The sequence below is a fragment of the Erpetoichthys calabaricus genome, chromosome 9 (genome assembly GCF_900747795.2).
Source record: "Erpetoichthys calabaricus chromosome 9, fErpCal1.3, whole genome shotgun sequence".
Classification (NCBI taxonomy): Eukaryota; Metazoa; Chordata; class Cladistia; order Polypteriformes; family Polypteridae; genus Erpetoichthys; species Erpetoichthys calabaricus.
Genome location: NC_041402.2, coordinates 77095886 through 77108540, shown reverse-complemented (window position 1 = coordinate 77108540; position 12655 = coordinate 77095886). Strand labels below are relative to the sequence as shown.

Here is a 12655-nt window from a genome sequence, read left to right as displayed (position 1 = left end):
CCTTCGTATTAACAAGTCATTTTACCATCATGACAACATGCCACACTGCACAGAGATGAATAAGCCATCTACCAATGTTTTATAAGTGTTATGAAGACCAAAAGAAGTCCTTGTTAAAGTCTTGTTACATAAGAGTAAATGAGTAATAAATGCATTTTTGCAGTACCTAAACTGAAGTGTTACCCATGGATCAAGTGCCAGTCTATCACAGGCCATATTCACTCACATCCCACACTCTCACTCCTACAAAGGCCAATCCAGATGGCATGCCTTTTGGTGGTTAGGTGTAACCCAAGCACATGAGGAAAACTTAGCTGGACATGTGTAAAGTCTACAGAGAGCAGAAGAGCAAGTCACGAGCTTCCATTCACAGTGTCAGACTTGCGGGTTTAGTGAGCATGACATGGAACGTTGTGTGAAGTAAAATAAAGGAAGGGAGCAAGGGATGCATTGTCTTTTCCTCTAAATCCTTAAAGTGAGAAGAAGTTACCCGAAAACAATTGATATCTGTTCCAGTCCTGACCCTTCTAGGAGCGCCATATTCAACAGCCACCACCACTGGAAGTAGGTGTCTATTGCTGGAGCACATCTCCACCTAAATCTGGGAAGCTACATTTTTTTTTTTTTTTTTCAAAACACCTTGCCAACCAGAGGTTATTCTTAGCTGGGACCCCAAATCTTTGACACACTCTGTGTATTTTTTTACGTAAGGAAAATTAAGCCTGGATTGTTGGCATTATACATCCACCAAGAGAAACACAATGAATGATGCCAAGGTCATACTGCATGTCACAGGTCTGTACATGGCAGCATAATAATTTACAACTGGGTGGACTGCTGTAACACAACACAGAAGCCGTAACTTGTCACATCATCCGCTTTGAGGTTATCGACTCATGTGTAAATTTTGATTTTCTGGTTTGTATAAGAAAGATGAATCAGGCTTTACTTAACAGTGCACAGATCATACAGATATTTTGACTCTTATCAAAAATCCTCCACTCTGTTTCTCATATGCTACTCCACTCCAGACCAGACAAACTACAATATTTCAGTCCTGCATTGCATGCTGTACAGTATATCCATCCATCCATCCATTTTCCAACCCGCTGAATCCGAACACAGGGTCACGGGGGTCCGCTGGAGCCAATCCCAGCCAACACAGGGCACAAGGCAGGAAACAATCCCGGGCAGGGTGCCAACCCACCGCAGGTACAGTATATCTGATTTTTAAAATTGTTCACCTTTTTCATTTGTACTAAAGCACAAGCACAAATCTCCAATACCAGAAAAAAGTCTGAACATATAAACTCAAATAAAATAAGCTTAAACGTAAGCCTTGGGTTCAGTAAGCTTGCATAAGCTACAAGGTAGCAACATTTGACTATTTAATTAGGTTTGATGTATAAATTAATAATTATATTTGCATATTATTTCTATTACAATAACTCACATAAAATATCTCCATGGGAAGTAAGCACTTTAATATTTGGTTGGGGTGCTAGCATCCCATGGGGTGCTGAGATTCTTCCAAAGGTTGACTGGCATCATCTCAGATGTGATGACTTGGCTTTTTAAGCAGAACAGGTACTTCCCTTTCAAATATTACTATCAAAGCAGGCTTTGGTGCCTGCTGAATCGGCTGAGGTAAGTAGGCTCGGCTAAGAAAATGGACTTCTACAGTGCATCCGGAAAGTATTCACAGCACATCACTTTTCCCACATTTTGTTATGTTATAGCTTTATTCCAAAATGGATTAAATTCATTTTTTTCCTCAGAATTCTACACACAACACCCCATAATGATAACTTGAAAAAAGTTTACTTGAGATTTTTGCAAATTTATTAAAAATAAAAAAATTGAGAAAGCACATGTACATAAGTATTCACAGCCTTTGCCATGAAGCTCGAAATTGAACTCCTGGTGCATCCTGTTTCCCCTGATCATCCTTGAGATGTTTCTGCAGCTTAATTGGAGTCCACCTGTGGTAAATTCAGTTGATTGGACATGATTTGGAAAGGCACACACCTGTCTATATAAGGTCCCACAGTTGGCAGTTCATATCAGAGCACAAACCAAGCAAGAAGTCAAAGGAATTGTCTGTAGACCTCCAAGATAGGATTGTCTCGAGGCACAAATCTGGGGAAGGTTACAGAAAATTTTCTGCTGCTTTAAAGGTCCCAATGAGCACTGTGGCCTCCATCATCCGTAAGTGGAAGAAGTTCGAAACCACCAGGACTGTTCCTAGAGCTGGCCGGCCATCTAAACTGAGCGATCGGGGGAGAAGGGCCTTAGTCAGGGAGGTGACCAAGAACCCGATGGTCACTCTGTCAGAGCTCCAGAGGTCCTCTATGGAGAGAGGAGAACCTTCCAGAAGGACAACCATCTCTGCAGCAATCCACCAATCAGGCCTGTATGGTAGAGTGGCCAGACGGAAGCCACTCCTTAGTAAAAGGCACATGGCAGCCCACCTGGAGTTTGCCAAAACGCACCTGAAGGACTCTCAGACCATGAGAAAGAAAATTCTCTGGTCTGATGAGACACAGATTGAACTCTTTGGTGTGAATGCCAGGCATCACGTTTGGAGGAAACCAGTCACCGCTCATCACCAGGCCAATACCATCCCTACAGTGAAGCATGGTGGTGGCAGCATCATGCTGTGGGAATGTTTTTCAGCGGCAGGGACTGGGAGACTAGTCAGGATAAAGGGAAAGATGACTGCAGCAATGTACAGAGACATCCTGGATGAAAACCTGCTCCAGAGCGCTCTTGGCCTCAGACTGAGGCGACGGTTCATCTTTCAGCAGGACAACGACCCCTAAGCACACAGCCAAGATATCAAAGCAGTGGCTTCAGGACAACTCTGTGAATGTCCTTGAGTGGCCCAGCCAGAGCCCAGACTTGAATCCGATTGAACATCTCTGGAGAGATCTTAAAATGGCTGTGCACCGACGCTTCCCATCCAACCTGATGGAACTTGAGAGGTGCTGCAAAGAGGAATGGGCAAAACTGGCCAAGGATGGAAGTGCCAAGCTTGTGGCATCATATTCAAAAAGACTTGAGGCTGTAATGGCTGCCAAAGGTGCATCGACAAAGTATTGATCAAAAGCTGTGAATACTTATGTACATGTGATTTCTCAGTTTTTTTATTTTTAATAAATTTGCAAAAACCTCAAGTAAACTTTTTTCACATTGTCATTATGGGGTGTTGTGTGTAGAATTCTGAGGAAAAAAATGAATTTAATCCATTTTGGAATAAGGCTGTAACATAACAAAATGTGGCAAAAGTGATGCGCTGTGAATACTTTCCAGATGCACTGTAGGTCTCAGTATCCATTTGAAGGCCTGTTTGTTAAGAAATGACAGAACACACACCTGCTCCAGATGTGTAGGAAGATTACAAAGTTTGGACATGAGTTTAATAAACAACAATTTCATTGAATGGAAACATTTCCACCACCTTTAACCTACAAGACTGGATCTCAAATTGGTAAACTGACAGGAGGCAAAGACTACAGCTAAGAGGAGAATGCTCCACGTGGAGTGATGTTATCAGTGGAGTCCCTCAGGGGACTGTCCTTGGACCACTACTTTTTCTGATTTATATTAATGACATGGATTCTGGTATTGTTAATAAACTTCTAAAGTTCACAGATGACACTAAAACTAGAGGAATGGCAGACACTGATGAGGCAACAAAAATAATTCAAAAAGCTCTGGACAAGCTTCTTGAACTGGGCAATTACATGGAAAATGCAGTTTAATGTAGAAAAGTGCAAAGTGCTATACGTGGGCAAAAGGAATATCAATTACAAATACAAAATGGGAGACGCTGTTAAAAAGGTTTATGTTGACACAATGTTTATATTGTCTATGAAATGTGCAGAAGCAATTAAAAAGGCAAATAAAATGTTAGGTTAGGTTATATATCATTAAAACCCTTAAATATTTGCTACTCCCAGACTATATAATGCACTATTGAGGCTGTATCTGGAGTATTGTGTGCAGTTCTGGTTACCACAATATAAGAAAGACAGCAGCACTTGAAGCTGTACAGGGGACAGCAATCAAGTGATTTCCAGGACTTAAAGACATGTCCTGCTCTAACAGATCTGGAGAATTAAACATGTTTAGTCTCGAGCAGAAGAGATTGTGTGGAGACCCAATCTAGGGCTTCACAATCCTCAAAGACATTGATAAAGTAGATCCAGCCAAATTCTTTAGCTTAAGAGTGAATCCTATGGAAATTAAGGGGAAGTGAATTTAGGACTAAATCCAGGAAACACTTCTTTACGCAAAGAGTTGTGGGAAATTGGAACAAGTTATCGAGATATGTAGTTGAAGCTGAAACCTTGACAACCTTTAAGAAGTATCTGGATGAGATATTGGGACAAAGGAAATTGATGAAGTAAATGGTCTTCTCTCATTTGTCAAATTTCTTATGTTCTATGTTCTTTTTTAAAGCCTGTAAAAGAGCAGCATATACGTAGAATGTGAAAGCAATCTAACCCTCAGACCTATGAACATACCTGTTTAGAAATGATGTGTGATACTGAATGAACTATTAGCCATAACTTTGTCCAAAATAGGGACATTTCTGAAAAGGCAACAGATTTAATGTTTTGAGAAAGACAGGAAGTTATGCGTCTGATGTGTTTGCATCTTATGAAATGACTACATAAATGGTGGCATCTTCCACAGGGACAGCTATTCTGTCCATTTTATATGTACCTGACTGTCTACTGACTTTTAATCATCAAATGGCACGCTATCTTTCAGAGGTAAAAGAAGATGTTCTTCAGGCACTTGAAGGTATAAATTAAGATGTATTGGCCCATCTAGCCTTGGTCCTGATGCTGTCAGGAAAGAATCCATTCTCTTCCTCAACACTGAACGGGATTATGTAGGATTGGAAATGGAAATAATGTTGCGTTGATGTATGGCATGTGGATTAGAACATGCAAGTAAGAACTTAACTGTACTCTCTATAAGTCACAACATCGACCCTATAAGTGTACTGAAGTATGGATACCTAAAAATGATATTTGCTGGAAGGCTTGACTGGATGAACCTCAACAATAATTCAATCCTCACAATCCAAAATCCTGAACTTATACTCAGTAACCTTTGACCTGTAATCATAAAGAGCAGGAGTGACCCTTCACCTTTAAGAGACCCATATTCTTTGCCCTATTCTATCATCTTGCTTGCTGTACCTCAATCCTGAGCTCAATCATACATTTGTGATATCAAAAAATTATTTCTGATATATATATAATGCACTGGTTAAACCTCTCCTGTAGTACTGTGTGCAGTTTTCATCTCCCATCAACAAAAAGCACATAGCAGTGCTAGATAAAGTCCAAAGAAGAGTGACTAGCCTGATTCCAGGACTGCAGGGGCTGAGTTAAAAGGAGAGATTGAGAGAGTTTAATCTTTTCAGTTTATGCAAGGCACAGTAAGAGATGACATGACTATATTATTTAAAATTTTGAAGGGAATTAGAATAGTGGATCAAGACTGTTATTTAAAAATGAGTTTAACAAGAACATAGATTCACAGCTGGACAATGGTTAAGTGTAAATTTTGCAAAACATTAGTAAGTTTTACTTCTTATTGAGAGCCATAGAGTCATTGAATAGGTTACCAGATAGTGTGGTGGAGAAAAGGATTTTAGGGACATTAAAAACCTGACATTATATTGTTTTGGTGGAAGTAAGTGGATAGGACCGGCGAGCTTTATTGGGCAAAATATTTTTGTTAATGTTCTAATGTTCAAAATGTACCCATCTTATAAAGAAAAACATATTCAGTCTGGGGGTACTCACCATGTATTCCATGTTGGAGGAGGGTGGATGCACATTCCCTCGTAACTTGTTATGTAGATTCACTATCTCCTCACGATCAGACCACTGGATTGCACGGCGGACCCGGGAATGAGTAAAATTTTGGGCGTCGTGGTACTTGCTCAGCAGACGCTCCAGGATCGTGGAGTTTGACAGGAACAGAGCATCTCCATGCAAGGAAAGGTAGTGTGTCAATATAGGGATGCAGAGCCAGGACAGGACCGCTTTCATTATGCCTGCTTCACAGATCTCCACTGTAGAATATAAGACAAACTCTGTTTCACTTCCCAGGAAACTCACTTCACCGTATCTGAAAGAAAACATGCTCTGTTAGCTGCTGAGTCGCTCTGACGGACGTGAAAGAAGGAAATGCAGCTTAAGAGACAGAAAGCTGCCAGCAGGCATCCTGAATTACAGGCCATTGGGCCCAGTTGGGCCTCTCTCTGACTTTCAGCCATACATGAATATCACCCCAGCCTGCAACCATTCATCATCATTATTTTACAGAATCTAAGTACTAACAAGTTTGATTTATGCGTTAATATTTTATGGAGTTTGTGGATTTTGTCCCTTTAAAGATTGTTGGAAGAAGTTCAGAACATTTCACAACATTCTATAGGTAGGATGCTATAGTATGAAAATGTGGACATAATTTTCAGGTGGCCACTCCAAATGACCACAGTTGTCCTCACCATTGTTAAACTTAATAGTGGAGTATCAAAATGCATTTTGCTAGATGCGGGAGATACAGATTTATTATGATAAAATGAAGTTGGAAAGCAAAAGAGATACTCCCTCCACTCTACAATAAGAAGCACATAAAACAGAGCAGATGAGGTGCATTTGAAGCAAAAAATTTTTGAGAAAAATATTTGTATGGCTGATTAACGGCAGCATGGGCTTAACATCACAAACTGAGGTAAGAGTAGGATTTGAACCTCAAAGTCTGTTTGCTTTGGTAAAAGGGCAGCATCTACATGCACCGTTTTTAATGTCCTTACTCCAAGCACCCTGACAGCAATTTGTTAATCACCCATCCATGTTCTGGACCCCCTTAGTCCAATAATAGGGTTGTGTGTGAAGAAACTATTCTGACATCATCGTAACACAAGGCAGGAGTCGGGGCAAAACTCTATCACAGGCCATATAATTACAGACACACGTGCACATGCTAGGTCATATTACGTCTAACACCTTCCTCGCAAGCATTAAGAGTGGGCATCCGAATAAAAACTATTTATTGGTTGCAATGCTCTTCAATATAAAAAAAAACATTAAACAACATACAGCAATTTAAAAAAGATGTAAAAGAAGCGGGACATGCAATGACTGCACATCTCACCTCACTCCAGCTTCTCCTTAAGAAGCTGCTGGTTTTGGGTGGTCGGCTTTACAAGCTTCTGCCACAGCCCCTTGGCATGCCTTGTCCATTTCAAGCACCGTGTTGGCTCTAAGAGACTCCCTTGTTCAGGACATGTTTAGCTTGGCAGTGGCCAAGGGTTCCACAAAGAATCACCCCTGCAGTTTGTCAGTTCCTCTTTGGGAAATCAAAATAGTGGTGTGGAGGGGGAACTGCCATTAGACAGGAATAATAAATAGAAACCTCTGACTTTAACATCGCAGCTGAGTGTGAAAGAATGAGAAAGAAAAAAAAGGAAAAAATGTGTGCAATGGTGTTGATTTTAAACCACATTTCAGTCTCTCCTTTAATCATACAGTCTGGAAAACACAGGGGATCTCAATCAAAGACACACATGCCAGCTCACAAATAGAAGAGGCTACGGCCGGAGAATCTAACAGAAAAAGTCTACTGGAGCCTGGATGAGCACAAAACTAAAACAGTAATAACAATGTATAGTATGTGTGGTGGCGCGGTCTGACTGTATTATAAATTATACAAGAAAGATCAAAGGTACCTTCAGTTTTGAAGAGTGATTAATTTTTAAACATATTATTTTAATAAAGAAACAGTTGGGAGCTTGTTGGTTCATCTGTTGTGCAGCTGGAGCTGATTGAGTTGAAAATAATAAGCAGAAAGACAAGCAGGGTTTCCCTGACCTGTTGACTACACAATTGCTTTTTGCACCATGCCCTCTATTTTCTTTTGGTTACCTACTGCATGAGTTAACAACTTCACTTTTTTGGGGGGGGGGGGGGGGTTAAGCTCCACCCACCAGCATACTGCTTCTGTGCCCCACTTTTTTAATTTCAAGTGGAGTCCATTATTTAGCAGAGTTTTCTCTTAGCTGTGTCAACATGCCAGCAGCAGTGTGACAGTCTGAATAATGTAACCACAGCTCATGTAGAGCAGTCTCTGGATCATTGGGTATTATAGCCAATCCGAGAAGCATGAAGTACAAGGTAGGAACAAACACTAGACAGAACACTAGGGCTACTCATTCATTCTTGTCCAATTTGGAATTACCAATTACTCTAACCTGAAAATTTTTGGGACATGGCAGGGGAAACAACACGGAAAAGGGGATAACACGCAAACTCCACACAGGCAATAATCAGCTATGGGATTCAAACCCAGGGCATCTGCACTAAATACTGTGTCAGCCGAAAAGCTGTAAACTGTTGATTTCATTTTTAATTGTGATGGAATATCTCATTAAGTTAACTGAAATTATGACAATTTCCACTTTTCAAAAGCATAAAACTACTGCAGTAGAGCATTGTGCTCATTAATAAAATTTGGCCATACTCTCTGATATTTTACTTCTTAGTGACATGCTTTTGGTGACAATCCTTGTTAAGGAAAACGCTTGATATTTCAAGCTTCGAGTAAAGACAGCACTGCTTCATGTGAAAGTGGACCATGGGCTCTTCTCTCTGGTCTTCCAACTAAACTCTTTGAGCGAGCCAGCAGACATCAGTGGCTGGATTTGCACATTTTCACAGAGATGTCAAGCAGTGCTGCTGTTAACTCGATGTGCTGCAAACCAGACCCCATCCACAGAAAACCACTCGTAAAGTACACACAGTTGTCAGCGTTCTCCAGTTCTGGGAACTGTTGGATGTCTGACACATGGCTTGCGTCAGCACATCAGCCTTTTTGTCTGGCTGCCCAGTGAAGCAAATGTGGCCTTCTAAAACAAATGTTGCCATCTTCAGGTTCTAAAGGCAAGAAACAGCTGGAGGAATAGATGTGCCTCCACTTAAAATATAACGCTTAGGTGAAGCAGCCTGCAAAATCACCTACCAGGGGAGCCCACGCCACCCTCTGTTCACCACTTAATACAAGACTGGTTTGGAAAATGGGGGGAAAAATGTGGTTGTTAGTAAACAGTGAATTGATTATGGGGGGGGGGGGGATTTAAGCAAACTTATCCAAGGTAGAATAAACATGTATATGTCAAAATAACTATACAAAAAAATGGATTTTCTCCAGAAAGAAAATGTTAAAACAAACACTTTAACTTTAGATCACAGACCAGTATGGGCATTAAACACTCAGATTTGCTACCTTGAAAAAATGGGACTTAAGGCAAAATCACTGTTTAACCATGATTATGTGTTTTAAGGTATTATTAATAGATAGATAGATAGATAGATAGATAGATAGATAGATAGATAGATAGATAGATAGATAGATAGATAGATAGATAGATAGATAGATAGATAGATAGATAGATTCAAGAGGATGATAAGCAATTACACAATATCTGAGGATGTCTTTGTGCTAAGCTATCTAAAAATGAGAAATTTTATAAATGTTAATGGACAGAAAGCGAATGCACAGTAATTTTTAGGATGCAGAGTATCAACTCCTTCAAAACGAGCAGTTATCATAGATTGCTAATTACAGGGTTGCATAGACGTTCCACTTTATTTAACCAGTCACATAAATAAATGTCTTACCTTGTTCACTGATTACCAGAAAATGAATGACACGCAGCCTCAGCTTCTCTTTTATTAGCGAATCCTCACTTTATAAACTGGGTTCTCCTCACGTACCCCTCTTCTGCTGGAATGTCCCGTGTTCACCGTCCGCTGAACTGACTGAATTATTAAGCTGCAGCCTTTTATAGCTTCTTCGAGAAAAAAAACGGAACGTAGAAGGGTAGGGGGGGGGATAAGGTTTAAAAAAAAGACCCCATCGCCCACGTCCTACTTCGCTCCCACTGAGAGATGGCGCTGCCGGCGCGGGGCTGGTCGTGCGCTCCGTGACGAGGATCGCCGTGGGAATCTGCCAGACTTAACGGAATTTTCAGATAAAAGCACTCACAGTTAGTCGCGAACGTACTGAACACGCTGATCACTTTGAACCTTTCCTCTTAACGAGATTCATTCCGTGACTCAGCTGAGATTTGTGCTATTCGTTGTAAAAACAAAAGTAGCAATTAAAACCTAAACAATTCGTCGTATTATCAGTGTTGAAAGAACGAAATGTGTTTGAAACAGGAAAGACGGTGGAAAAGGAAAAAATGAGACGTGGTCAACTAATGCATCACTCAGATGTTACATAATTTTATAAAATCTTTCTCGTTGTTGTAATCAACTGTCATTCCTAATTAAAAAATGTACGGTACGCGGGATGCTAAATTTAATGTTCAGCTTTTTAACATTCTACTTAGACTCCGTGCGCAAAAAAGAAGAGGATTAAATGCTTCTGAAAAGCTGTATCCCCTCGCTTAAATTTTCTGAACATTGTCATCTTTTCGTTTCCTCGGGGTACACTGATTTTCGACCCGCATTCCCAAAGACGAGCTTGTCAGGATAATCCCACAATTGATGGTCGAGGGTGCCATGGCTCAGGTTCAGAGTTGAGTCCTGCCTTTCTCCTGTTACTGCTGATATTGATGGAGGTCCATGTGGCTCTGAACTTAATTAGCTTAACTTCATAATGCAAGGAAAGAAATAAACTCAATAACTCTGGAAAACGTGTTAATAATGCCAAGGTGCGATTTATACAATAGTTACTGTAAGTTTGAGGTTTAACATACCGTACATTGTTAAACAAGTGCCAGTCTAAAAGGTTTATAAAGACATTCGTTGGATTAGGTATAGAGGGTGGCACAGCAGTTAGCACTGGCACCAGTTCCTGCAGCCACCCCTCGACTGTGTGGAATCTGCGAGTTGTCCCTGTGCTTGAGTGTTTGTTCCTCCCACTTGCCGGTTAGGCTGGTCGTGTGCGTAAGTGGGCTCAACGGTGGGTGGCAACCGAGTCGGTGCTGCGGCGCGCGCGAATCTGAATCAAAATAATCGAATGTCACGTGACTTTTGAAATTCTGTAGACAGTGTAAGCAGTAGATGTGTTAGGGAGGTAACAGGTAACATTTTAATTATATTTTGCTAAAATGAACGAAATGACTCGAAAAAGGATTCGTTCATTTGCTGAACGAGACTCAAAGGTCCGAGTCGGTAAAATGATCCGAACTTCCCATCACTACTAGACTAGCAGGATGGACGCCTACGAGGCAAGGTAGCCCGCTTTTGAAACGTGGCTTCGTGGCTGTTTTCAATTTGCGAAGGACGCTCACCCTAACTGTCCTGGCTGGAGGAGCAGTGAAAACACGAGGTACTGTAAACGTGACATCACGTTCGACATTCGCTACTTCAGGCCCCGAATCTCCATGGCAAATCCAACGACGCCTTTGTGTCACACGATGTTTATTTCATCGGACCTCTAAGGCGATAAACTGCATTTTATTTTATAACGTCACAGGTACAATTGGTTCTCTTATTCTGAATGTGATTTCAGTGAGCAGTAGTAAACTTAAATACAACTTATCTTTAAAGTCCTGACAGGTAGACATTAAGAAGTAGCGTTTTCCGAAGATTTATTGCTACTACAGTATACTGAGTTATCAAAGGCAGCAATGATAATACTAGCGATGGGCCCGCCAGTCGGTCCAGGTCCAGTGACTGCAGTGATCACCGCTCATGCGCCGCTCTGTCTCTGTGCTGTGCGCTCTTATCCTGACCCTCCATCCCATCTCGAGCCCCACAAACGGCAGCGACGTTCACAATAATATGGCACGGTCTTCTTGATTTATCATTTGGAGTGGTGACACTTTAGATTGCCTTGTTCCCAAAGTCAGCTTTTCCCGACTACGATGCGGTGACAGCCACATATGTGCCACTGTCTTTGATTTCCCAAAACTGATCGACGCAGTGATGAGCAAAAAAAAAAAAAGCTACATAGGAAAAAAAATGGAAAAACTGCAAATATAATGAATTTATGTTCTGGATTACAGTAATGTGCGTACTATAAACGTGTCTCGGTTTCACTCGCAACCAAGCTGTAATTAAATCAGGGGCTTTTTAAACCAAAAACATATTGTTGCAGCATAACTGGCGACGCAAATATTTATTATTCCATCTTAACTAATAAATTCAGAAATCAACAGTACCCATCTTTACTGCCTTTATGAAGTATATTATTTTTGTTCTTTTGTTAGTTATGCATCATTAATAACTAGGAGCAAACTGTGTGGTATTCCAAACAAATCTTTGAAGCCAGACACATTTTGAGCTTCTTACATTTATTTTAAACCATGAAAACAAGGCACAGTCTTCATTGAATAATTTTGTTCTAAACTTACTTTGTTCCACAAGGTGGCAATACTAAGCAAAATCTTTAGAAGTTAAATGTTAAAGACAGTTTAATAGCCGATTTCTTGATGTTGTTTGAAAAGATCAATGCAACATAAGTACAAACTACTTTGAAGCACTGCTGCCTCACAGTCCAGTGTGTGTCCAAGCCCCACACCTGGACATGTCCACCTGGACTTCTCATGTTTTATCACACATCCCAACATCATGTGTGGCATTTTTGTTTAATTTCCCCATTGGATTAATAA

At 40.7% G+C, this 12655-nt stretch overlaps 1 protein-coding gene across 2 annotated transcripts in view; it reads right to left on the bottom strand.

Moving 5' to 3' along the window:
* Positions 1–10189, bottom strand: part of crispld2 (cysteine-rich secretory protein LCCL domain containing 2) — a 69274-nt gene extending 59085 nt beyond the window's left edge. Inside the window, exons 1-2 of one of the 2 annotated variants that reach the window (XM_051931526.1) lie at positions 9711–10189; positions 5829–6100 (exon numbers count right to left, since the gene is read on the bottom strand). In XM_051931526.1, the coding sequence (XP_051787486.1) occupies positions 5829–6077 (249 nt within the window). In that variant the 5' untranslated portion in view covers positions 6078–6100; positions 9711–10189. Of the gene's footprint in view, positions 1–5828; positions 6157–9710 lie in introns of both variants that reach the window. The other variant, XM_028809788.2, reaches the window with a different exon arrangement.
* Between the last annotated feature and the right edge of the window lie 2466 nt (positions 10190–12655).